The 23658-nt window shown below is 40.3% G+C and overlaps 1 protein-coding gene across 2 annotated transcripts in view; it reads left to right on the forward strand.

Annotated features, from left to right (window-relative positions):
- LOC101737236 (neural cell adhesion molecule 1) overlaps positions 1–23658 on the forward strand; it is a 108135-nt gene that overhangs the window by 70301 nt on the left and 14176 nt on the right. For both annotated transcript variants that reach the window (XM_062676171.1, XM_021347284.3), the window contains exons 8-12: positions 447–597; positions 13329–13459; positions 15648–15807; positions 19240–19401; positions 20298–20432. In XM_062676171.1, coding sequence (XP_062532155.1) covers positions 447–597; positions 13329–13459; positions 15648–15807; positions 19240–19401; positions 20298–20432 — 739 coding nt within the window. The remainder of the gene's footprint in view (positions 1–446; positions 598–13328; positions 13460–15647; positions 15808–19239; positions 19402–20297; positions 20433–23658) is intronic.

The following is a 23658-nucleotide window of genomic DNA, read 5'->3' on the forward strand; positions in this document are numbered from 1 at the left end:
AGTGAAAACGTATTTGTATAGCATAACGTAGCTATGATAACACCAATTTACGCATGATTACAATGCATTAACTTCATATTTGCACACTTTGTTATGCATCTCCCGTCCGTGCTCATGGCACTCATGTTCATCATAATTTCTTACTGTCGACAAACAGACCTATTGAGTTATTTGAGAAACATTGAAATCGCAACGCGTATCTTTCCACTCACGTGAGGTCGATGCCTGAACGCCACAGTCTTCTAGTCCAGTACGCCTACGCCTAGTATTAGAGCCGTGAAAACATTAAAACTAGATTATCAAAACAAGCCTATTGGTCCTTTGGTGAAATTACCCTCGACGGTATTAAGCAATAGAAATTAGGCGACACAATCCTACATATACTCAAATATGGATGAAAACCGAACTACGCACAGTAGAATAATCTAATAAAAATAAAACACCAGGTAACCGAAGGAACGAACGAGACGTGGGTCAGCAGTCAGTTGATGTTCACCCCATTACCTGACGATGACAATGTCCAGCTTAAGTGCCAAGCGGACAACAACGCCTTACCCGGCCAGAGCATAGAAGATTCATTCAAACTGAATGTTGTATGTAAGTACCTCCGACTGTTATACATAATCTTTGTAGCGGGCTTAGCTTAGACAGTCTGTGTCGAGTCATTGCACAATAAACAGCTTACAAACTATCGTGTCTTGTCAATAATTATCACCCTGCATAATATCACACACGCTCTATATAAACACAGACTTAACAGTGATGACCCCGACGTGATATGAACACGCAACCTTCTGATTCTGAGGTTGAGCATGCGGCGAACACGAGATCTTAGTCTTTAAAAAAAAAGTTTATATCCATATATAATGAATTTTAGAAAATAAATAATAATTTGTGCAATTAAATGGTTAGGGACGTGTCTTAACTAGTGCTGCCCGAAATAGATCTTTCGGATCCATTATGATGTTTCGTGGAATGCAAAGGGCGTAAACCGAAATTGTGATACTAATATCGATCTTAAAATATTTATAAAATTATCGGTAAGTTTCCAACAGGTAAATTGACTGCCTACTAAATAACCACAAAGTGATTCGGTGAAACATACCACTATACCTACCGATGCGTACTCCACGTGAACAATTTAGGAATTTAGTTGCACAGTTAATATAACTAAACTAATTCCAGTTTGAGGACTGCTAGCTAAATAAACCGCAGCCTCGTTTTGTTGATATAAAGCATTCAAATTGAACGTTCATTATATTAACGTTAAACAAACGCTTTTAATATAATGAGACTGTCACCTATACAATAAATCGTGTTCATACACACATTTGGATTGCGTAATGTAATTAAAACCGAAAACTATGATTGAGCACATTACTTTAGAAAAATATTCGGATAATAATATTTAATTTTACAGAAAGATGAATCTTTTGTTATCAAAAGTAAAAACTTTTGAAGTTTTTCTCTCTATGACTGTTAGTCATCGTCATAGATGCCAAAGTGAATTTACGTCTTACCTTTAGCTAAATACGTATTTGACAGCAAATTATAGAAACCGTGAATCGTTTCAAATCTATTGTTCCTGACATTTTTTGGAATCTCTGGGTCTGCGGAGGGACTTCGGTTCTCTCTGTATTTTGTACCGTATGTTCCATGGGGAGTGCTCTGAGGAATTGTTCGAGATGATACCGGCATCTCGTTTTTACCATCGCACCGCCCGCCACCGGAGTAGAGTTCATCCATACTACCTGGAGCCACTGCGGTCATCCACAGTGCGTTTCCAGAGATCTTTTTTGCCACGTACCATCCGGCTATGGAATGAGCTCCCCTCCACGGTGTTTCCCGAGCGCTATGACATGTCCTTCTTCAAACGAGGCTTGTGGAGAGTATTAAGCGGTAGGCAGAGGCTTGGCTCTGCCCCTGGCATTGCTGAAGTTCATGGGCGACGGTAACCACTCACCATCAGGTGGGCCGTATGCTCGTCTGCTTACAAGAGCAATAAAAAAAAAACCTGTAAACTTGTAAAATTAGGCCACACATCGCGTTACTATAGCAAAGTAAATAAAACAAAATTCTATTTTGAAATGATTGCCACCACCTTTAATACTTTTTAAGTACTTTATGAGTCTTTCTTCGAAGTATCAACAACGACACATACTGGGCTAAGACGCTTGCTGAGGCACTAGGGATGGAATATTCAAACAACTGTTATACAATAGAATTAAGACTTGGGCCTCATTCATGATGACATTCATGTCTTGATGTCCATAAGCTCATATGCTAATCTAAGATGAGATTTAGTTCTATGCGGTTTTACTTAAAACTCTCTCTTTGGAATTAATTCATGACTTGACGCGCTTTTGCGGCAAATCAATATTTAATCGAATCTTAATTATGATCAAATCGATCTTCTAATATTTTTGGGTAATTTATATGCAAAGAATTATGTACAAAACTGAATAGTTGAAACTGGTGTATTGATATTAGTTTTGTACCGATAAATAATTTGGAAAATAAACATAATAAATACATAACTAAAATCGCGTGATCGGTCTCTCGTAGCTTAAAAGGTCCAGGAAATTCCTAAAAAAAAACTTTAAAAAAAAGGAAACACAATCTTAAAAGATTTGATGTCACCAGATGCCAGATTTTTCGGTAAGCTATTTTCGTATCAAGATATTTCAGTCATCTGAAACATTTACTCACTGTGTCGAGTCATCATCTTTCGAAGATAAAAATCCGATCGAAACTCTGTGAAAACTACAACATAAACTTTTTGCTTATTCAACAATTTCTTTGAAATGCTATCGATAGCTAAACTTTATAGGTGAAAAATATAAAAAAATTTTTGTTATAAAACCTCAGTAATTTTTTTTCAATCGAGTTTGCAATACAATTGAATGGCAAGTGACAGCTGTTTGTATTAAAGCACATGTCTATAGAAATAAAAATGAAATACTGTTCGTTTATAAAGACATCAATTGAAAGCGGCTGGGCCGATTTAGATATTTTTTACGTAAAAATATTTGTAATAGTTTTTAAAGCTATAAGTTTAGGGTTCTGATTAAAAATAAATGTGAAACGCGCTACAATCCAGCGTTACAATCTAATCCACGTTGAAAGTTCTAGGTGGTTTTTACTAACACTGTTTGTTTACGTGGGTTCCTGGATAGTTTAAATTTACAATTGAACCCATAGGTGTTATGATGTTATGATTACCAGATTCCAAATTTTTATTAAGATTTTTACGGCAGGTCGATGTCTACCAAGCCCGTTAGAATAAAATGAAGAATTTAACGTATTTTCCTTGTTAACTAGGTTTTTTTTGACCCGTAACAAATCGCCTGGCCTCCGCCTACACTTTGAAGGCGGTGGATCGGGCATGTCTGAGTTGAACCGACTAGAACTCTGTCGATCAACAAGCCACATCTGAGCTTCATGAGAATTCACCAGGCTCGAAAATTTTGAAGCGTTTCGCGGAGAACAAATGTCTCCCTCCACCCCATTGAACGCCGAAGGGTAGGTCGTCGACGCTACAGCCGCCGGGCTATCCAGAGCTCACGTTGGGTCTAGGCAGTCATTTGATTGCCACCTTTTTTTATTTTTATTGCCTAGATGTGTGGACGAGCTCACAGCCCACCTGGTGTTAAGTGGTTACTGGAACCCATAGATATAGGTTCTAAGGTCTCAGTATAGTTACAACGGCTGCCCCACCCTTCAAGCCGAAACGCCTTACTGCTTCAAGGCAGAAATAGGCGGGCGGTGGTACCTACCCGTGCGGACTCACAAGAGGTCCTACCACCAGTAAAAACCTGATTGAATTTAAAAAAAGGACACTTATTGTTGGCACTTAAAGAAATGAATCATGTTATTACAAATATACGATGCATTAATTTTGTATCTCATAATATATTTAACATAGACGATGGCGAAGCGAACGAAAGTAATAAATTCATAATGAAATTATTTTATACTCAAGCTATAAAAAGAACTGAACGAAATATCAAAGAACGGAAACAAACGTGTTGTGGAATTAAGAAATATACTAAAATAAGCGTGGAATTGTTTGTAGAAATCAACGTTATCGTTCGAACGCCGAGGGCGCAGTAACGCGAACTTCTTAATTCTCGAATACTCGTTCCGTAAACGAATATTGCTGCAAAATACGCAATAAAACGAACTTTGCTCAACCAGTTCTCACATCTCTGACGTCGTTAAGCGTAATTATCATTGCTACTTAAGTAGGTGCTCTCGCAGCAGAGACGATCTTACGCCTGACGCGCATACACGAGACAAATCCCTTTACAAATAAAGTTAAGACACCTTTTGTACTCTTATTCTGTTAATGAATGATGGCACAATGATTTGCAGTTTCGTTACGAGGCTTTCGTTGTAATTTATTTGGTGTATTGTTTAATTTCAATTATGCGCGTAATTAATGATGGGCGTTTTAGCGTGAAACACCCGGCCTGGGTCTGCCGTAATGCATTCATGCAATCCACTACGAAGGGTGGTGATAACAATAAAATATACCTTAAATATGATTTCTACGAGATAGCCGCGATGAAGTAGATACCCGACCCATACGACGAGACAACGCACAGCCGCCCTCATCCTAATCATGTCTGTCGGATACTGCCGATCCACTCACGGTGCTATTAGGCATTCCAAGTACCTGTCACCGTTTTCGTCGAACTCGTCGATTGCGTTCGGCGTGCAACCTAACCCATAGACACGACCCACTGAGTTTTTCGCCGGATCTTCTCTGTGAGTCGCGATTCCGATCTTATGGTAAGCTTAGTGATATGTGAACACTAACTAATCTTGCTACCCGTCCGTTGAAACCAGAATAGTCTCTTGAAGTTATTGATAAGTAGTTAGGGGGGAAAAATCAAGCATAATAATAAATAGATAATTAAAGATGTATAATATCTTGACACAAAAAATCCCAATCAAACCTGGAGAACAACCTCGGTTCTCCAGGACTACAACTAGCGATCAACTTACGAACCGAAATTCAAGTACCGCACTGATAACACCAAAGCTGCGACACTGCGCACTCGAAATGAGCACGGAAGGTTCAACAACTGTCCAATTCAAGGCTAAGGTAAAGGTACCTCGTCCGAGAGGGCTGGTGGTCGTGGCACCGATGACCGCCGGTCCGGCGTCCCAAGGGGGAGAGTGATGGGAGAGATGTGCTCCGCACTAAACGCTTTACTTCCCCCCTTTGCCTTTTTATGATTTCTGTCTCATACGAGGTTTGGACGTTGGTTTTTGAGCGACAGGAAGCTTTAGTCGCTTCGACTCCGACATGCTCCGCCTGCCATCCCCAATGGGGGGCAGAAGTCCAGCAATTTCCTCCTGACCAAAAAAAAAGGTACCTCGTACTTGTACCTTGAGGTGTACCTCGAACCCTATTCGAACCCCTCTAATCATGAGATGAGCGTCGACCGATGACACTCTCCAAGGCTCAAGAAACTTGGGAGCTATCAAGAGTCACACCCAGAAAGACAGAAAGCGGTCCATGAAAAAGGACACGGGAGAAGACTTGATAATCGTCTGATCTAATCATCGATTAGGTAGGACACCACGCAAATACCACACTTAACCTAATTTCAATAATCTATCTGATTTCTTGGTCATATACTGCTGGGTTTATTTCTTCTCACATGGTTTTTAAAGTCATTAAATTATGTCGAAAAAAAAGAAGCTTAAATCGTTTTCTAATTAGCTACTTAATTACGTATCATTAAAACTCACGCAACGAATTGTCCAATTTCGTTCTTTTGATAAAGTCGGCTAATAAGTAGTTTTAATTAATAAGTACACTTATACTGTGTTCATGGGTGGTCCTCGTCTGTAGACGAAGTGTCAAAAAAAGTCCAACAAGAACACTATTTATAAAACCATAAATTAAAAACATAATTATTGTATTGTTGTAATTTCAGTAAGACATTTCGTTTTGATTGTTATTTGAGTAACTTAACAACTTCATCCTTTAAAGATGTCTCCAAACTTTGATCGTTAAATTTCCTTTCGACCGAAATTATTCGAAGTAATTGATTCTTTTTCTGATTGGAATTACGCAAGGGGAAGTTTGTTAACTGTCCTCTAAATTTCTTAATCGAAAATTGGTTTTTAAAAGGCTGTAAAGACGAAACATTCTTTTTATGAGGAATAAATACTTTACTTCTTCATTTTTTTATATAGTCAGTTGAATGTCGGAGTCGTCGTGGCAGGATAAGGCGTCCAGTGCATTCATATCTAGCGATGCAACGGTTTTATTAGTGGTAGAACGTCTTGTGAGTCCGCATATCCGTACCACCACCCTGCCTATTTCTGCCGTGAGCCAATAATACGTTTCGGTTTGAAGGATGAGACAGTGTACTATGAAAACGGAAACTTAGAACTCATGTTTCAAGGGTGGCAGTATTTACTCTATGAGCTCCGGTGACCGCTTAAAACCAGGGGGCCGTTAGATTTTCCCTCCATCTATGCAACAACAAAAAAAAATTTGCTTTGCAAAACAATCAAGACACCCGTCTCGTGTGGATGGGCCATGCAGATTATCTATTGACTCCGCTAACCAGTGAACACCAGATGGATGGTGACCTGATTCACACAACTAGTGTACTAAAATCAACAGATTTCGCAAAAAAAAAAACACACCCTGTGGTTTCAGGGTGCAAGAAAAGCTAAAGCTTTTTATGTACAAGGCTACACACCTCCTCATGTTACTCATATAGAGTGCGATTTATGTATAAGCTTTCACAAATCCTAAACAGTCAATGACCCAAAAAAACTTCGCAAAATAAACAATTCACAGTACATCACTCCATGTTTCCGACAAAAAAGCACTTTCCTTTCAAAGCACTCTTTCGGTGTTATTTACGTGAGTGGACAACTTATTATTACCGTCCATTGACGTCAGCAATAAGTCCAGGTGTTGCTTTCGCGCGGAAATAAAAAATTTAAAATTTAAATGCCCATCAAGTCCACTTATCGAACTCACAAAAATAAAAAATAAAAACATTTTGTAGCTCAATATCCTTACGAAAGGGTAAACGTTTAAAAAAATGATCTATAGATTAATTTTTAAATAATTTCATAACAAAGGGTACCTCTTCCATCTCTCTTCAATCTCTTCCATCACAAGATGCTTAAACAAATGTGAGCGTTTGTTGTGCTACTTTCTTATCAACAACATTATTTCTCTTATGAAAACATAAAAAAAATATTATTTTATAAGTCGTTTCTGGTAACAAATTTCTAATTTTTGTGATTTCTAAATCTTTCTTCGAAGTCTCTGCGACGTAAATAAAGAAAATTTTAGGTCAACTACGATACGATTATAGGTGTAGGTGAATGCTAAATATGACTATATCTTTGAATCGCGTTGAGTGGGATAAATTTACAAAATGAAAGTTATAAAAAAAAATCCACGGACCAACGTAAAACGTGGTCACGATTCAGCGTATTTCGCCTCCAACCAAAAACATAGGTACTTCGAGCGTCGTTTGTGTTCCCCGTAAATGCTCTCTCACTTTATTGGGGACTGGCATTTCTGGGTATCTCGCCAAAATGAGTTACGTTATTATGTGAAACCATAAACAGAAGCACTTCGAATTTTCTTAATTAAACTGCCTACAATTAAAACACGCGTCACCGTTTCGTAATTATAATTTTGTTCCGTTTGCTGCCACCGTAGCGAATCAGAGCGATTTAATTTTCTAATGGCACTGCGTTATCTTAATTATTTCAATTCGATTTTAATTCAATTACTGTAACTTACAATCAAAATCATTATTTAACATTTATAGGTGATTAAAGGCACTATTTAAAAAAAAATACGATATTGAACGATGTGACCTCCTTCAATAAACTTTTTTTTTCCGAACAGTAGCTAACTGTCCCTATTATGAAGCAATATATAACAAACTATAGTTCGCGTCAAGTGGGTTAAATAGACTGTTTTTCAATCAAGGAACAAGGCTTTAAAGGGGAATGCCCATTTTCGGCCCAAAGCGGACAATAGATTATAGAAAAAATACTTAGTGCATTAATTTTGTCATAAATAAATATGCATTTACTTCCTTCCAAATGAGCGCCACTACAGTTTACAATAAGTAGTTTAAAAAAAGTAACTCTATTGAAAAAACAAAGATTTTGATTTTTGCGGGAAAAATATTATTGCCAGCTTCAAAACCTTTTACGTATGAAGTAAATATTTTAAGTATATAAATAAAACATATAAATCAAACATTTTAAGTATTATCATTAATCAATCGATTTAAATGGATTTTATGCACATAAAATAACATCGAAGACATACCCATTGGACTTTAACTTGTAACTATACTTGAGACCTTAGAACTTATATCTCAAGGTGGGTGGCGCATTTACGTTGTAGATGTCTGTGGGCTCGAGTAACCACTTAACAACACCAGGGTGGCTGTGAGCTCGTCCACCCATCTGAGCAATAAAAAAAACTACTAGTATTGTTATTTAAATATGTACAACTAAAACAAAAACATAAAAAATAATGTGTACTCGTAAAAAAAAGATTAAGATATAAACCAATTATCGGTTATTTAAAAAAAATATCGATATATGAATTTCATGTAATTATTTTTCTTTATACTGACAGCACTGAATTTAATCTGACTGACTGACACTTCGCTTGCTGCTTGTGGCATAGATTATACACTTAATATATTTGAGAGCTTGTGGTGTTGTGCTTGCGTACAAAATGGATGTGTTTTGATTTTTCTTTGATTTATTTTACTTTTATCAATAATGTTTCATACTACGACTAAAAAACATTGTGTGAATTGTGGTTTTACCCTGACCGAGATTTAAAACCGTGTATATGCTCTCCTTTGCTAGTTTTAGATGATTTACTAATTGTATATGAAGATGAAGAAAATATAGATATTTAAAGAAGTATGTGTGTTTTTTTATACCCTATTGGATAAAAATACATTAGGAACATCTTAAACATTAAGAAAATAAAAGTTCTTGAAGTATCTCACAATCCGACACTTATTTATATAGAAAATTAACCTCAAAACGAGTTTTTATTTTTATTATATTTTTTATAATAGTGGCGTCAATTTCAATATATTTTTTAGATATCCAATACATTTATGAATTTGAATCAGTACATTTTTATAGTAATATTTGATGTCCATCTTGGGCCTAGCACACTATGGAGAGTGGGCATTCCCCTTTGTGGTTAAGTTCAAAGGTGACGTTTTCATTTTAACCTCAGTATTCAGCTAAACAATCTAGGGTCAATAAAAATATAGCGGCATTCTCCATTAAGAAAACTGCGTTTATAGTGTAAAATTTACACAGATGTGCTTAATATAGACGCGATCTTAGCATAGCCTACTCATAAAAGATAAGAAAGAAAAGAAAGTATTCTTCTTTCCTTTCTTATCTTTGAAGTTTATTATTATTTGAAAGTTACTTCTAGAAGGGAGATTAGCAATTAGGAATTTATTTGGGAAAGTGAATATGAAGACAGAGAAGCTAGCTAGTAGTAGAAATACACGAAAGTAGAGTCGCTTGACGATACATCTTCTAAAAGATCTTCTAATGCTGAAGCCTTATTTACAGTTATAATAATGCTCCCACAATTCCTTTACTTAACAGTGTTTGAAATAACAATTAACTGTATCATTATTGAAGCGTTCCTATCCCTGTTCATTGATAAATTCGAAATGTACATACTACTACAAAATTTCTTCACACCGGTCACATAGCTTTTCTTGAAGTCATTGGTACTATAAGGCCACTGAGTTTCCCGCCGGATCTCCTCAGTGGGTCGCATTTCCGCTCCGGTGGTAGATTCTGCGAAGAACGGCTCTTGCTAGGGTTCATTTTAGCAACATCGTCAGGTTTGAGCTCACCTACTAGTTAAAGTTACGCTGATGTGGTCTCTCAAGACAATCAGCTTAGGTAGGAAAAAAGAAAGGTACAATAACTAACACCACACATGAAATTATATTATATAATATTATATTATTATAGATACTCCGTCTCGGTCTATATCTACCGTCTAAAAACCGCAATTTATTATTGAAAATTCATATAAATAGGCAACATCAATTCTATTTCTGTGTTGCAGTATTCTAGATTTCCGCTTTAAAGACTAGGGAAACCAGTACATAATAATCTAGTATTTATATTTAAGTCTATTCTAAGATATTGAAAACGACATTGACGTTGTTATATCTTTGTGTTTCGGTATACACTTAAAACCAGATGGACCGTGTATTACATACTTACAAATCGTAGTCGCCTAACTAAAGGGCTATAAATCCGGTGTATTCGTATAGAACGATGCGAATGTACTAGTGTTCAAACTTCGTAGGTTAGTACTAGTATTTCTAATGAAATACGTACCTAACAGGTGCTCACAAACGACTTCCACGATGGAGGAAAAACAATGTGTAATAAAAATCGAAAACAGAAAAATCTTAAATTTTCCTAATTCACGTTAACAATATGGCTTTCAACACCTCATTTACTAGCTGATCTTTTTTACAAGCTAAACCTTAAAAAAGCTTGTTTGCTCATACAAAATGCTGCAAATTAATCTATTAATATATTTTTAAGGTAAATAAAATAAATTATAATTTTTCTTCAAATAAGTAAACAAATTCAATTCAAAACGTTTGGTATATACAATTATATTACATAAATACCTACTAGACCATCAAACTGGCTATTTTATCTCGAAGGGTGACTGTTTCAACAAAAGCCCGACAAGTAATTTAGCACTAACCCCTTCTGTGTAAATATTCAACTTAACGGACAATTGTCAACATTTAAAAACAGACCTCCTCCGCGTAACAATATTAAAAGCTTGTATGCAGAAGAGAAACTCGGTAAAACGTAATTAAAACCTTGTTAGTGTTGGAGAACACACAACACCAACACTTAACCTCCGCAGAGGACCGGCCAAAACTAATTCAGAATAGTGAGGCTGTCGGCACCCTTTCTCCGCTCGGCGTGGTGGAATCGCAAAACGCTTCAAGGGATTAAACGGAGCTTAGCACCGAGCACGTTTACATATTGACAATGAGGCTTATCTTTGTTTTAAATAGCTCGTCGTCACTTTAGAACAATGTCTTTGTTACGATTTCGCAGTTCACTCACGTCATCTCGGATCCTCCCGATCCACTAACGGTGCTTCTAGGTACTTCAAGCACCGGTCACCGTTCTCGTCGAACCCATCGCTTGCGACGAAGGGCTTGACGAGTAAATTAACCCTCTGACACAGCCCACTGAGTTTCTCGCCGGATCTTCTCAGTGGGTCGTGCTTCCGATCCGGTGGTAGATTCTGCGAAGCACGACTCTTGCTAGGGTTCGTGTTAGCATCGTCGTCTGGTTTGAGCCCCGTGAGCTCACCTACTAGTTACGGTTACGCTGGAATAGCCTCTCTAGGCAACCAGTTTAGGAAGGAAGGAAAAAAAAAAAAAAAAGCCGTTCACAGTCGGTGCGTCCAATCAAAACGAACGCGATCCGTCTAGAAACGGTCACCTTTCGAAAAGAGCAAGGAAGCGCGCTGACTCCATTACGACAGGGGAAATTAATTTTCAAATATAAATAAATTCTATTTACTTCTGCTCGGCGAACCGTAATGCATTTAGAGCTCGGAGAATTTTGCCCGCTCTCGGCGTGAATCGTTTCGGCAACAATTTAAACGGTTGAATCGTAAATGTTTATTTGGCGAACGAGCGCTTCCTCCGGTTGCGGGCAACATCGTTATTGGTCTTTAATGGCCAATAAACTGTCATCGCCCGCCTCGCGGCAGATCCTAAACTTACCTGAACTCGACTAGTAAACAAAAAAAAAACATAATAATGACAGCTGTAACAGAAAAGTAATGGGCGATTGTTTAGTTGAAAATAGACTTAATAACATGTAGGTAGAATGAACGTCTAAGGTCAATAACTTTTTTGTTGGCTCTCAATTCGACCTCTAGAACACAATCTTAAAGGTTAACTATTATAGTAAAAGAGCCATAACTTTTGTAAATCCTTAGATATTTTTAGCACTATATAACCATCTACTTGGTCTGGCCATAAATACTGTTACAATTAAAAATAAACAAAATATTACAGTTGAATTTGGAATCTGTCAATTTTATATGATTGCTCATTGAGTTTTCTCATTTTGGCGCCAATACATTGTACAATATTTTGCGATGTTAAAATGGAGTGGGGTGATAAAGAGAACCGAATCGCTGTGATTGCATTACACAAAGTAGGAATGGATTCAACTGCAATTTTTAAAACTCTCCATATGCTTGGTGTTAGTAAAATGTTTGTGTACCGGGCTATTAATAGGTGCAATGAAACCTCCTCTGTTTGTGACAGAAGATCTGGCTGTTCACGTAGTGTTCGTACGAAAAAGGTGGTCAAAGCAGTAAGGGAAAGAATTTTAAGAAATCCTGTCCGAAAGCAAAAGATTTTATCTCGGGAGATGGAGATAGCACCTAGAACCATGTCGCGTATTTTAAAAGATGACTTAGGTAGTCTATAAGAGACGTACTGGTCATTTCTTAACTGATAATTTAAAAGAGAATAGGGTGGTAAAATCGAAACAACTACTGAAGCGGTACGCAAAGGGAGGTCATAGAATTTTTTTGTTTACGGATGAGAAATTTTACTGGTGGGAGGACCTCTTGTGAGTCCGCACGGGTAGGTACCACCTCCCTGCCTATTTCAGCCGTAAAGCAGTAATGCGTTTCGGTTTGAAGGGTGGGGCAGCCGTTGTAACTATACTGAGACCTTAGAACTTATATCTCAAGGTGCGTGGCGCATTTACATTGTAGATGTCTATGGGCTCCAGTTACCACTTAACACCAGGTGGGCTGTGAGCTCGTCCACTCATCAAAGCCAAAAAAAAAAAAAAGGTATCAAAACATCGGCACAAGTGTATCAAGATACCATTCTTGAGAAGGTAGTGAAGCCTCTTAACAACACCATGTTCAATAATCAAGAATGGTGCTTCCAGCAAGGGTCGGCGCCAGGTCATAAACGGAGACCACTTCTAATAAGCTTTTTATACTTTAAATTGTTTTATATTTATGTTAAACTAACACACTGTAAAAGTAATAAATGTTATTTGCAATAGAATTTTTTATATTTTTTATTGTAAAAGTATTTAAGTATAGGTATATAAGGTACCTCAGGTTCATTGACGTCCGTACAACTTTTCGTAATAAATATATTTCAACCTTTTTTAATTACTGTTTCATTTTTTAATTAATATTAAGCGGGTTTTTTTAATACTTTTATATTTTACTGTAGATCCTCCCGTCGTGTCGTTGTCATTGGGCAGCACCTTAAATCCACATGAGATAAAAGAAGGTGACGACGTCTACTTCGAATGCTCAGTGAAAGCTAATCCACGGGAACATCGGATATCATGGTATCATAACGTAAGTATCTGTTATTTTTTGCCCGCGAAAAGGAAAGGATAGCACAAAAAGAAATTTAAAAAATACTACGCGAATGCTCCTCCTACATAACGCGGATCTGGAATACAATATTATTTTATATTAAATTAATTCAGATAAATTAAATTTATTTGAGATAATTATGTAACTAAATGATAGATGATGGATCGCCTAGACTTACTGGTGGTAGGACCTCTTGTGAGTCCGCGCGGGTGGGTACCACCTCCCTGCCTATTTCTGTCGTGAAGCAGTAATGCGTTTCGGTTTGAAGGGTGGGGCAGCCGTTGTAACTATACTGAGACCTTAGAACTTATATCTCAAGGTGGGTGGCGCATTTACGTTGTGGATGTCCATGGGCTCCAGTAACCACTTAACACCAGGTGGGCTGTGAGGTCGTCCACCCATCTAAGCAATAAAAAAAAACTTAAATAAAATGAATGAATAATCGACTCACAGCATTCGATTTGTTAAATCGATTTCTGTTTCATAACACCGGGGAAAATCTAGTTAGGGCCCTTGAATACGAAGCCTTATTTGCTTTGTTCACGAAAAACCATGTGTATTTTCATAACAATCCCACATTTGTTATTATAAAAGTAAATTACCTCGTAATGATATAGTGGTTTGACCTTTTTCATGTTAACGTAACACTAGTCGAACGGATGTCACTTAATCGATCAATAAATACCTAATACGGAAATGACGAATTAAAATAAACGGAACTCCGTCATCATAACTTAAACAACGATAGTATTTCAGACAGTCTACGCTTACGTGAAAATTTTACATAAATCAGAGCTAAACAAAATGTAGATAGAAAATAAAATAAATAATCACTATATACATCCAATAGTAAAAAAACAAAAACAAAAATAGTTATACCAGTTGCATTTCGTTGGGTTTTAGGAGTCGTATACTTAATTAAAAATATTTTTACATTTATAATTATGAGTGTTTTTACGATCTAAAGTTATCTATCTATCTATACTTATATATATAAAAATGAAATGCTGTTCGTTAGTCTCGCTAAAACTAGAAAACGGCTGGACCGATTTGGTTAATTTTGGTATTGAATTATTTGTGAAAGTCCAGAGAAGGTTTAAAAGGTAGATAAATATGAAAATTCTCGGAATTAAATAAAAATAACAATTTTGTTTTTCCTTTGATGTGTCCCCCGTCGGACGGATTCCTTTTGTTTGGTTTATGTTTATTTTATACAAAAGTTTAGGTCTTTTATTTATCGATTGAGGCACTACGAAGTCTGCCGGGTCAGCTAGTCCATAATATTAACGTCACTGAAGCGAAGCCGCCTCATTCCCTTTTTGTTTCAAAGGAATAGCGGTTATCTCAATGCTTTTTTCGTAGAATGCGACGAAGAGTTAGACGTGCAATCTAGTCTAGCCTATAAATACAACCCATTGACTTTCTCACCGGTTCTTCTCCGTGGGTCGCGATTCGTATCTGGTAATAGATTCAGCATAGCACTGCTCTTGCTAGGGCTATTGTAAACCAGTCCTCCCAGGTTGAACATCGTGAGCCCACATACCAGGCCGCGCTTAATAGGAATAGCCCCATAGCCTACCAACAATTAGGTAGGGGAAAAAAACAAGACAATGAACTTCGAACTCATGTGTTCCGTAGCCATTTCTGAATTGGTGTGATAAAAGTTCACATACCTACCTAACTAAAAAAGGCCGCTCTATATAAATCTAAGTTTGATTTATATAAATTGTGTATATTCATTAGCAAAACGAGACGCCATTTTGCCTCAAAAACTACTCTGTCTTTCTGACACCAATAATTTACCGCGTCTAAAATTAAGTTCCGTTTCAAATCTCTTTAAACAATGGAATGTTTAAATATATCAAATGGGTAAGGAAAATTCTATTTCAGACAAGAGCAGTGGCTATAAAGAAGAGCTTATTGACTCAATACACTAGAATACAGTACCGAAATAGGTATTTGTTTGAATTATTAAAGGTGTACAAGACTCCGAAGCTAGCAATAACAGTTAGAAATGTTTCTAATCATTCATTCTATTATATAGTGTATTTAAGTTTAATTACATTTTAACTTACATATTGCTATTATATTTTAAGCGTCTTACCAATTAAGGTTCAATCAATCTCAAGCTACTTACTACAAGAGGATTTTGTAATTTTGTTCCCAGGACAAGCAAGTTCTTCATAACGTGGTATCGGGAGTAATCGTGAGCACCAAGTCTCTGGTTCTACAGAAAGTGACAAGAGATCTGGGAGGAGACTACTCTTGCAGGGCCACTAATGCTCTCGGTGAAACGGCCAGCCAGACAACACATCTCAGTATACAATGTAAGTTCATTAAAAATGTTAAATTATAACATAAATACTTACATTTACTCTCCATGGGTCATGACTAGGCTTTAGACTGTTTTCTTCAGTTTTCGCTAGCCGCAGAAATAATTAAAACAACTTTTACGCATTGATTTTGTGTTTTTGACTTGACTTGAAACTTTGAAAAGGTATAATAAATGTGTTGGCGCAAGTTCTGGTGCGTAAATTGGTTGAAGTGAAACTTTCAACCCTAGCTCTTGCAGCTTAAAGACCGTCTGCAATGCTGTATGAGTTCGAGCGTTGTTATAAAAACAGAAAAAAAAACAAAAAAAAAACATGTGCAGGTAAAAAGGTAACTGTAGATGGAACTTTATGGGAGTGCTCTTTAAATGTGTAATTTTAGAACGTTTAACATTCATAAATATCAACATGAATTCGTGAAAATATAAAATTTCAAATCACCAAAACAAGAATGTTTATAATTTTTATAGATAACTAACTAGCTATACCCGTACGCTTTGCTGGGCATTTAAAATTAACATTATTATTTCTCACCCCCACAAAGATTCTCATCATTAACGCCCCCGCAACTGGTGTAGGGAGTCCAACACGCATATAAATATTAACCTATCCATTAAGTACATGTATGTTCTACGTGGATACCAAGTTTCAAGTCAATTGGATGCACGGTTCAGTAGTTATAACGGAACATCCGTAAAAACCACTGTAGATTTATATATTAGTATAGATTTAAAAACCTTAAAATTACCATCACTTGCATTTATGGAGCTCGTTTACTATACCTATACAAAAAGTATGCGCATATATCGGTTTGTGATATAATTAATGACATTCAAACTGCACCTTTGATCCAAGTGTTGTACATTGGTATATAGTCTATGGCTTCTTGTTTACCAATGGGTCAGTTTCATTGGAACTAAACGGATGGATCCGACTATCTACAAGAATGCGAACATCGTACAGTTTTACTCATTATAAAGAACTTTGTCATTACGACATTTGTCGTTACGAAATAAATTGAACGGAACCTAAAATAAAGTTAATAATTTCAACGCTTTTAACGTAAAAACAAAAAACGTCATTCAACAGTTTTTAGGTTACGCCAATACAAAACTCATGCAATTATAATAAAATACCATAACTTTTAAAATTAAATTTATTTAACAACGTTGTCATGGGATGCTTAATAACAGCATTGTTTATCAATTAACAGTCACACAGCCGAAGCAAACGTTGAAAATTTTACATTAATAATCAAATTATGACGATGATAACTTTTGCGTCTTCCAAATTGGGGAGTCTTTTACTCCCTAATACAAACAGAGTGCTAATAAATTACATTTTCATTTCGCGAGGGGCTTTTTGTTCGCTGAATGTTGTATCAATCATTCTCAGTGAGATCTTAACAAAGATTTGTTACGAGTCAACGGAGTGAGACAAGATTCTATTGAATAATTCCATTACTGTAATACAATAGCCAACAGTGAAGATAAACTGTAAGGTCTGTTCATATAAGGTGCACACTTACGCCTCAACGTAATTCCTGGATAATGAGTCCTCGTTTTATTCAGGCCGTATCTTCTACCTCATTTTAGGTAATTTTTACGCACGTAGCCAGCCGAGTCGACACACCTCTTTAGTAACATAATCTAGCACTCGACACGTACGACGACTATGTGATGGGGCTACGAGCGTTCTCTTCATAATGAAACAATATAGGTGTCTCTATTAATCACTTTTCACATTTATAATGAGTTGTGTAATTTTTTTTTTGAATTTCAATAGCTTCGTATATCACTGAGAGAAACTTTGTTAGCTCATATATAGCCTTAGCAACTAAACCGTTGCCATCGGGATTAATTAACTATGATAAACAACGAGAAGCGAAATATGTATCATTGCGGCGTCGGCAGTGTTGGCTTCGACTGTATTCCGACAAGTAGAGTCGAGTCACTGAGCGAGCATCAATCATCGCGGGAGACTGCCTTCAAGATTTACGGGTGCGTCGCCGCGCGTCGGACCGATTCGCGACAAATGTACGTTATATCCCACCCTATCCGTCACCTAGGCTCGTTTGCAACATTCGTTCCACGAGTTTGTTGCCGTTTTATTGATTCCATTCCCGCACCTTTCTCCTCCAGCTAAGGAACGCTGTAATTCGCACGCGGTACACGATCGCCGCCGGTCTTACATTAATCCACATACATATTTTCATATTCCCGCTACAGTAATCGCGCCGTGGAAGGGCTGCTTAACGTGAACAAATATTTGAGAGTTTAATGAAAATCTGAGGCAGCCGGGGAGCGCAGTTTAGCAAGTAGATACCTAAATGAATCACAGTCGCCGACTGTACCCGGAGGGGAGCAGTTGGGCGATAAAATTTATATATCGTCTAACTTCTGTTATGATTTAACGAACTGGATCCGAGTTTTCTTTCAGCTGTTTACTGTTAATTTAGGTATTCTTCGTTCTGAGATTATTGAAGCAACAATTCGTTATATCCATAATACTTATTACATTTTGCTGTCTGTACAAATCAAGGGATCTCTAGTTGGAACAGTGAACGTGTGTTTTGATTAATGAGGAAATTCTCGCTGTAATACGGCACAGCAGAATACGTAGTGCCACGAGTGAGCTATGAAAGAATCCTGAGACGTCACCCTTTACATTGCATTGCTAATAAGCGTAGGAATGTTTCTTTTATGAAAACGTTGGCTTTTCAGAATGGTTTACTAGCATTTCATTAGCCTTTCATTTCAGTTTCATTTTCTTCTCTCTAAATATACAAACTATTTTATGCAGACAAAGAAGTTTTTGTATAAATGAAATTTAAACTGAATAGAACTATTATACTAACACTAACACACAGTGGAGATAAAAAGGTCGCGGTTGATCTTTGTGATAGCTGAAGCTATCGCTATTATTCTGCCGCTGCCTGTAATTTTAATCTTTTTTTTTTTTTATAGCTTAGGTGGGTGGACGAGCTCACAGCCCACCTGGTGTTAAGTGGTTACTGGAGCCCATAGACATCTACAACGTAAATGCGCCACGCACCTTGAGATATAAGTTCTAAGGTCTCAACTATAGTTACAAGTTAGAATCAAAATAAAAAAACAATGACGGTGCCAACCCTAATTGGCTTACGAAAACGCGTTAATCTAAAAAACTGTGAGAAATTAATTTATCGTAGATTTAAGATTGTTATTAAATCTTCAGGTACAAAGCCATTGATAAGCTTAAATCTAATAATACCTAAATTTAAAACTAAGTGGCATAATCTACAGAATCGCTGCCTTCGCACTTTGCTGTTAAAGTAGAAATTCCTTATAAAAGTATTTGAAAGGGTTTAATCCTTGTGAGTCTACTTCTCAAAGGCGCTTTTAACTTATTAAAAGACATGTCAAATTAAAAATTTTGTTATTAACATAGATGCACCAGTTTGTTCGCATCCAACACCTCAAGTATTAGGAGCACAAATAGAAGAAGCATTGAGAGTGAGATGCTCTGTCACAGCCAACCCTCCGGACGTGACGTTCTTCTGGCAATTTAACAACAGCGGCGAGAGTCTAGACGTATCTCCGCTAAAATTTGGTAAGAAGATTTCAATTTGGTTATGTCAAACAAATACGGTGGATCAAACGTATGAAACTATCGATTACTCTGATCGTATGAATGTTTTTGTCTCTTATATACTAACAGTATTTTTAAAGACTACTCTGTTTTTTTTGTTTGTTGGATGAGTACAAATACAACAAATATATGCAACTATCGATTACTCTAATCGTACCAATGTTTTTGTCTCTTATATACTAAAAGTATTATTTAAAGACTACCCTGATTTTTTTTATTGCTTAAATGGGTGAAGGAGCTCACAGCCCACCTGATGTTAAGTGGTCACTGGAGCCCATAGACATCTACAAGGTGAATGTGCCACCCACCTTGAGATATGAGTTCGAAGGTCTCAGTATAGTTACAACGGCTGCCCCACCCTTCAAACCGAAACGTATTACTGCTTCACGGCAGAAATAGGCAGGTTGGTGGTACCTACCCGTGTGGACTCACAAGAGGTCCTACCACCAGTAATTAAGCAAATTATAATTTTGCGGGTTTCATTTTTATTACACGATGTTATTCCTTTATCGTGGAAGTCAATCGTGAACATTTGTTAAGTACGTATTTCATTAGAGAAATTGGTACCCGCCTGCGGGATTCGAACACCATTGCATCGCTCGATACGAATGCACCGGACATCTTATCCTTTAGGTCAAGACCACTTCAATATTGTTAATAATATCACACCTCAACCTGCAGTATCTTTCTTAAAATTTCTGTATAAAAACGGTAGTCTGAAAAAGATCACTTTAAGCAATAAAACCGCTTATTGTATGCAATTATTCCTGCCTGTTGGTTGATTTCCAATGCATTTTTTGTGTCCAATAAAATATACTCTCTCTCTTTCTTTCTAAAAGTTTTTTTTTTGTGAATAGGTACAGCGAATGGCAGTACGAGCGAATTGGTGTACAAACCTCAGAGCGAGCGTGACTTTGGAACGCTTAGCTGTAGAGGCGCCAACACTGTCGGGAGACAACTGGAGCCATGTGACTTCCAAATTGTGCCAGCTGGTAAGTTTACAGAAATTGAAATAAACGTTTGTGACGAAATGCGAAACGGTAACTAATAACTGTAACCTACATATTGGTCAGATCTTAACAACATAATCTAAGAGCTAGTGATTAGATTTCGATCATAATAATACAGTACCCGACCATAAATATCGCACATCGACCTTTAGAAAGAGACATTTCGGCTACGACGAACGTTATCTCTCTCGCACGATAGACTAACAGTTCGATTGCACACTTCAACACTTGAACACTAACTGATAAACGTCGGGTAGGTAGTGTGCGACAGGGATAACGCATTGCGAAACTCAAATAAGCCGATTATTTCATTCCAAGACTTTTTTTTTTCCATTTTTTTTTTCCATTCCACTGGGGATGGAGGGCGGGGCATGTCAGAGTCGAACTGACTAAAACCTCCTGTCGCTCAACAACCAACGTCCAAACCTCGCATGAGACAGAACTCATGAAGAGGCAGAGGGGGGAAAGTGAAGCGTTTAGTGCGGAGCACATCTCTCCCATCACCCTCCCCCTCGGGACGCCGGACCGGCGGTCGTCGGCGTCACGACCACCAGCCCTCTCGGTCGGCAGGCTATCCGAAGCCCGCCTAGATGGCGCCGGTTAGAGTGAGCTATCCTACGGAATACCCCGCTGGACCAGAACCAGCGTGAGTCGAGGATAGCCGGCCTTCCATCACCCGGATGCTCTTGCGTAAAACGCGTGCAGAGCAGCTTGCACGTCGTCTTCTTAGGCCCCCCTCGCCGGTCCCCAGACCGACATGTGAGGGGGACCCGAAACACTTAGAGGGCCAGGGCTTGGGCGAGATCCGCCTCCCTGGCCCCCGCTCGACGGCGGCGGGATTGTGCGTCTCTCACGCGCCCCGCCGCCTCCTTCTGCGAGATGGTGCACTCGCAGAAGTCGAGCATCGCCTTCCACGACTCGCCGTCGCCGAGCATCGATGCCACGACACTCGGCAACGACAAGTCGTTTCCTGTTTTTGCGACGAGGACACGGCGCCACCCCTCCCATGCGGGGCAGGCAACGAGCGTGTGCTCCGCCGTGTCCAAGTCGCAACCACAATGGTGGCACTCTGCCGTCGGCTCGGCTCCGATCCGGTGCAGGAATTCACCGAAGCAACCATGCCCAGTGAGCACCTGCGTGAGCCGGAAAGTGAGGCGTCCTCTGTCACGATTCACCCAATCCACAAGGACCGGGCGAATCGCCTCGACGGTCCTACGACCGGCCGAAGGATCAGCCAGCCGTCTGGACCATGACTCCAGCACGGACCGCCGAGATTGGGCCCTCCGCGCTCTGACCACACAGGGGCTGGGACGCGCCACGCCCCGGGCACGAAGGTCAGCCCGCCACTGATAGTCAGCAGCGAGCGCCTCCGCTTCCAGAATCCAAGGCGGCGTCCCAGCCAGTACACACGCCGCCTCAAAGGAGATGGTGCGATAACCACGGATGACCCTGACCGCGATGGTGCGTTGCGGCCGTTGCAGCAGCTTCGCCACCCCCGCGGCCAGGGACTGGCCCCACACAGGTGCCCCGTATAGGGCCATTGATCGCACCACCCCCGTATAGAGACGGCGCGTCACCTGGTCAGGCCCCCCGACGTTGGGCAGAAGCCGGCTTAACGCGCCAGCCACCCCCAACAAACGAGGGACCAGGTTCTGAAAGTGAGCACGGAAGGTCCAACGACTGTCCAGGATGAGGCCGAGGTACTTCAACTGCACCCCGACCCCGATACGGACGCCTCCAACCACGATATGGGCATCGACAGGTGGCACTCTCCGGGGCCTGTGGAACCACATGGCCTCGGATTTACTGAGCGCCACGTCGAGGCCCAATCTCCTGATTTTGCCGACGACATGCGCCACCCCAGCGGTAGCAAGACGGGCAGACTCAGCAAAACTCCCCCCCCGGGCCACGACTAACGTGTCGTCTGCGTAACAGATTACGCTCAGGCCCGGGAGGAGGGCACCCCTTAGCACCCAGTCATACCCGATATTCCACAAAAGAGGGCCGAGCACCGACCCCTGTGGAACACCGCGCACGACCGGGAACCGGTGCAGGATCCCACCGTGTCCGGTACACGTGACCGATCTGTCCTCCAAGTAGGAACCCACCAGCCGGCGGAGGTAGGGAGGCACTCCATGTCGTTCCAGCGCCCCCCCACGGACCAGGGCAGGGTGTTAAACGCATTGGCGATGTCGAGCGACACCGCCAAAGCCACCCCACCCCTGGAGACGGCCTCCTCCGAGAGGGCCCGCACGCGAAGGATCGCGTCTACTGTTGAGCGGCCCTCTCGGAAGCCATACTGCTCCGCCGACAGATCGGGTCCCACCCTGACCAGATGCTGAATGATGCGGGCCGCCAGAATGCGTTCCAGCAGCTTGCCCACCTCATCCAGCAACACGATGGGACGGTACCCAGCGGCAGTATCCGCCGGGCGCCCTTCCTTTCTCAACAGCACGAGTCTGCCCGTCCTCCACGATGAAGGAAACCGTCCCGACTCGAGGCAGGAGTTGTAAAGCCTCAAGAGTCGGTCCCCTAGGGCACTAAGAGCCAAGGCCCAAACCCGGCCATGGATGCCATCCGGGCCGGGTGCAGTGTCTTTCGCGCACATTTTGCGCACGGCCACACGGAGCTCCGCCCCCGTTATGCGGAGCACCTCAGCAGGGACTTCGCCGTCGTATTCCGGCGGCGCGTCCATAGCGGGAGCGACAAATCCTTCCCGCTCCTGCGGGAACAGCGCCGAGACGATGTCCCGCAGCTGCTGAGGCTGGAGACGCTCCGTGATCGGGGGGGCCCATGGGCGCATTTTATTGCGCACCATATGATAGGGCCGCCCCCACGGATCCTCATCCAGCGTCTCCAAGAGACCCTCCATGTGTTGGTTCTTGGCTCTTCTGATGGCCAGCTGCAATGCCCTCTGCGCGACGCGAAATGCACCGTGCAGCCGGGCCTCTGCCGCCGCGAACGCAACCGGATCGTTGCGCCGCGGCAGGCAGCGGTGGCGATGCCTGGCGCACTCGCGCCTCGCCCGAACGCACTCCACGCGGAGTTGCGCAATTTCGGGCGACCACCAGTACGCCTGGCGATTAGGAAGTCGAGGGCCGATCCGGGGCATCGACGCATCACAGATGCGACGCATCGTGTCCCGGAACCACCCTGCCTCTCCCTCGACCTCGACCGGGTGTGGACGCATGGGCGCCCACGCCGCCAC

Source organism: Bombyx mori, chromosome 25, assembly GCF_030269925.1.
Source record: "Bombyx mori chromosome 25, ASM3026992v2".
NCBI lineage: Eukaryota > Metazoa > Arthropoda > Insecta > Lepidoptera > Bombycidae > Bombyx > Bombyx mori.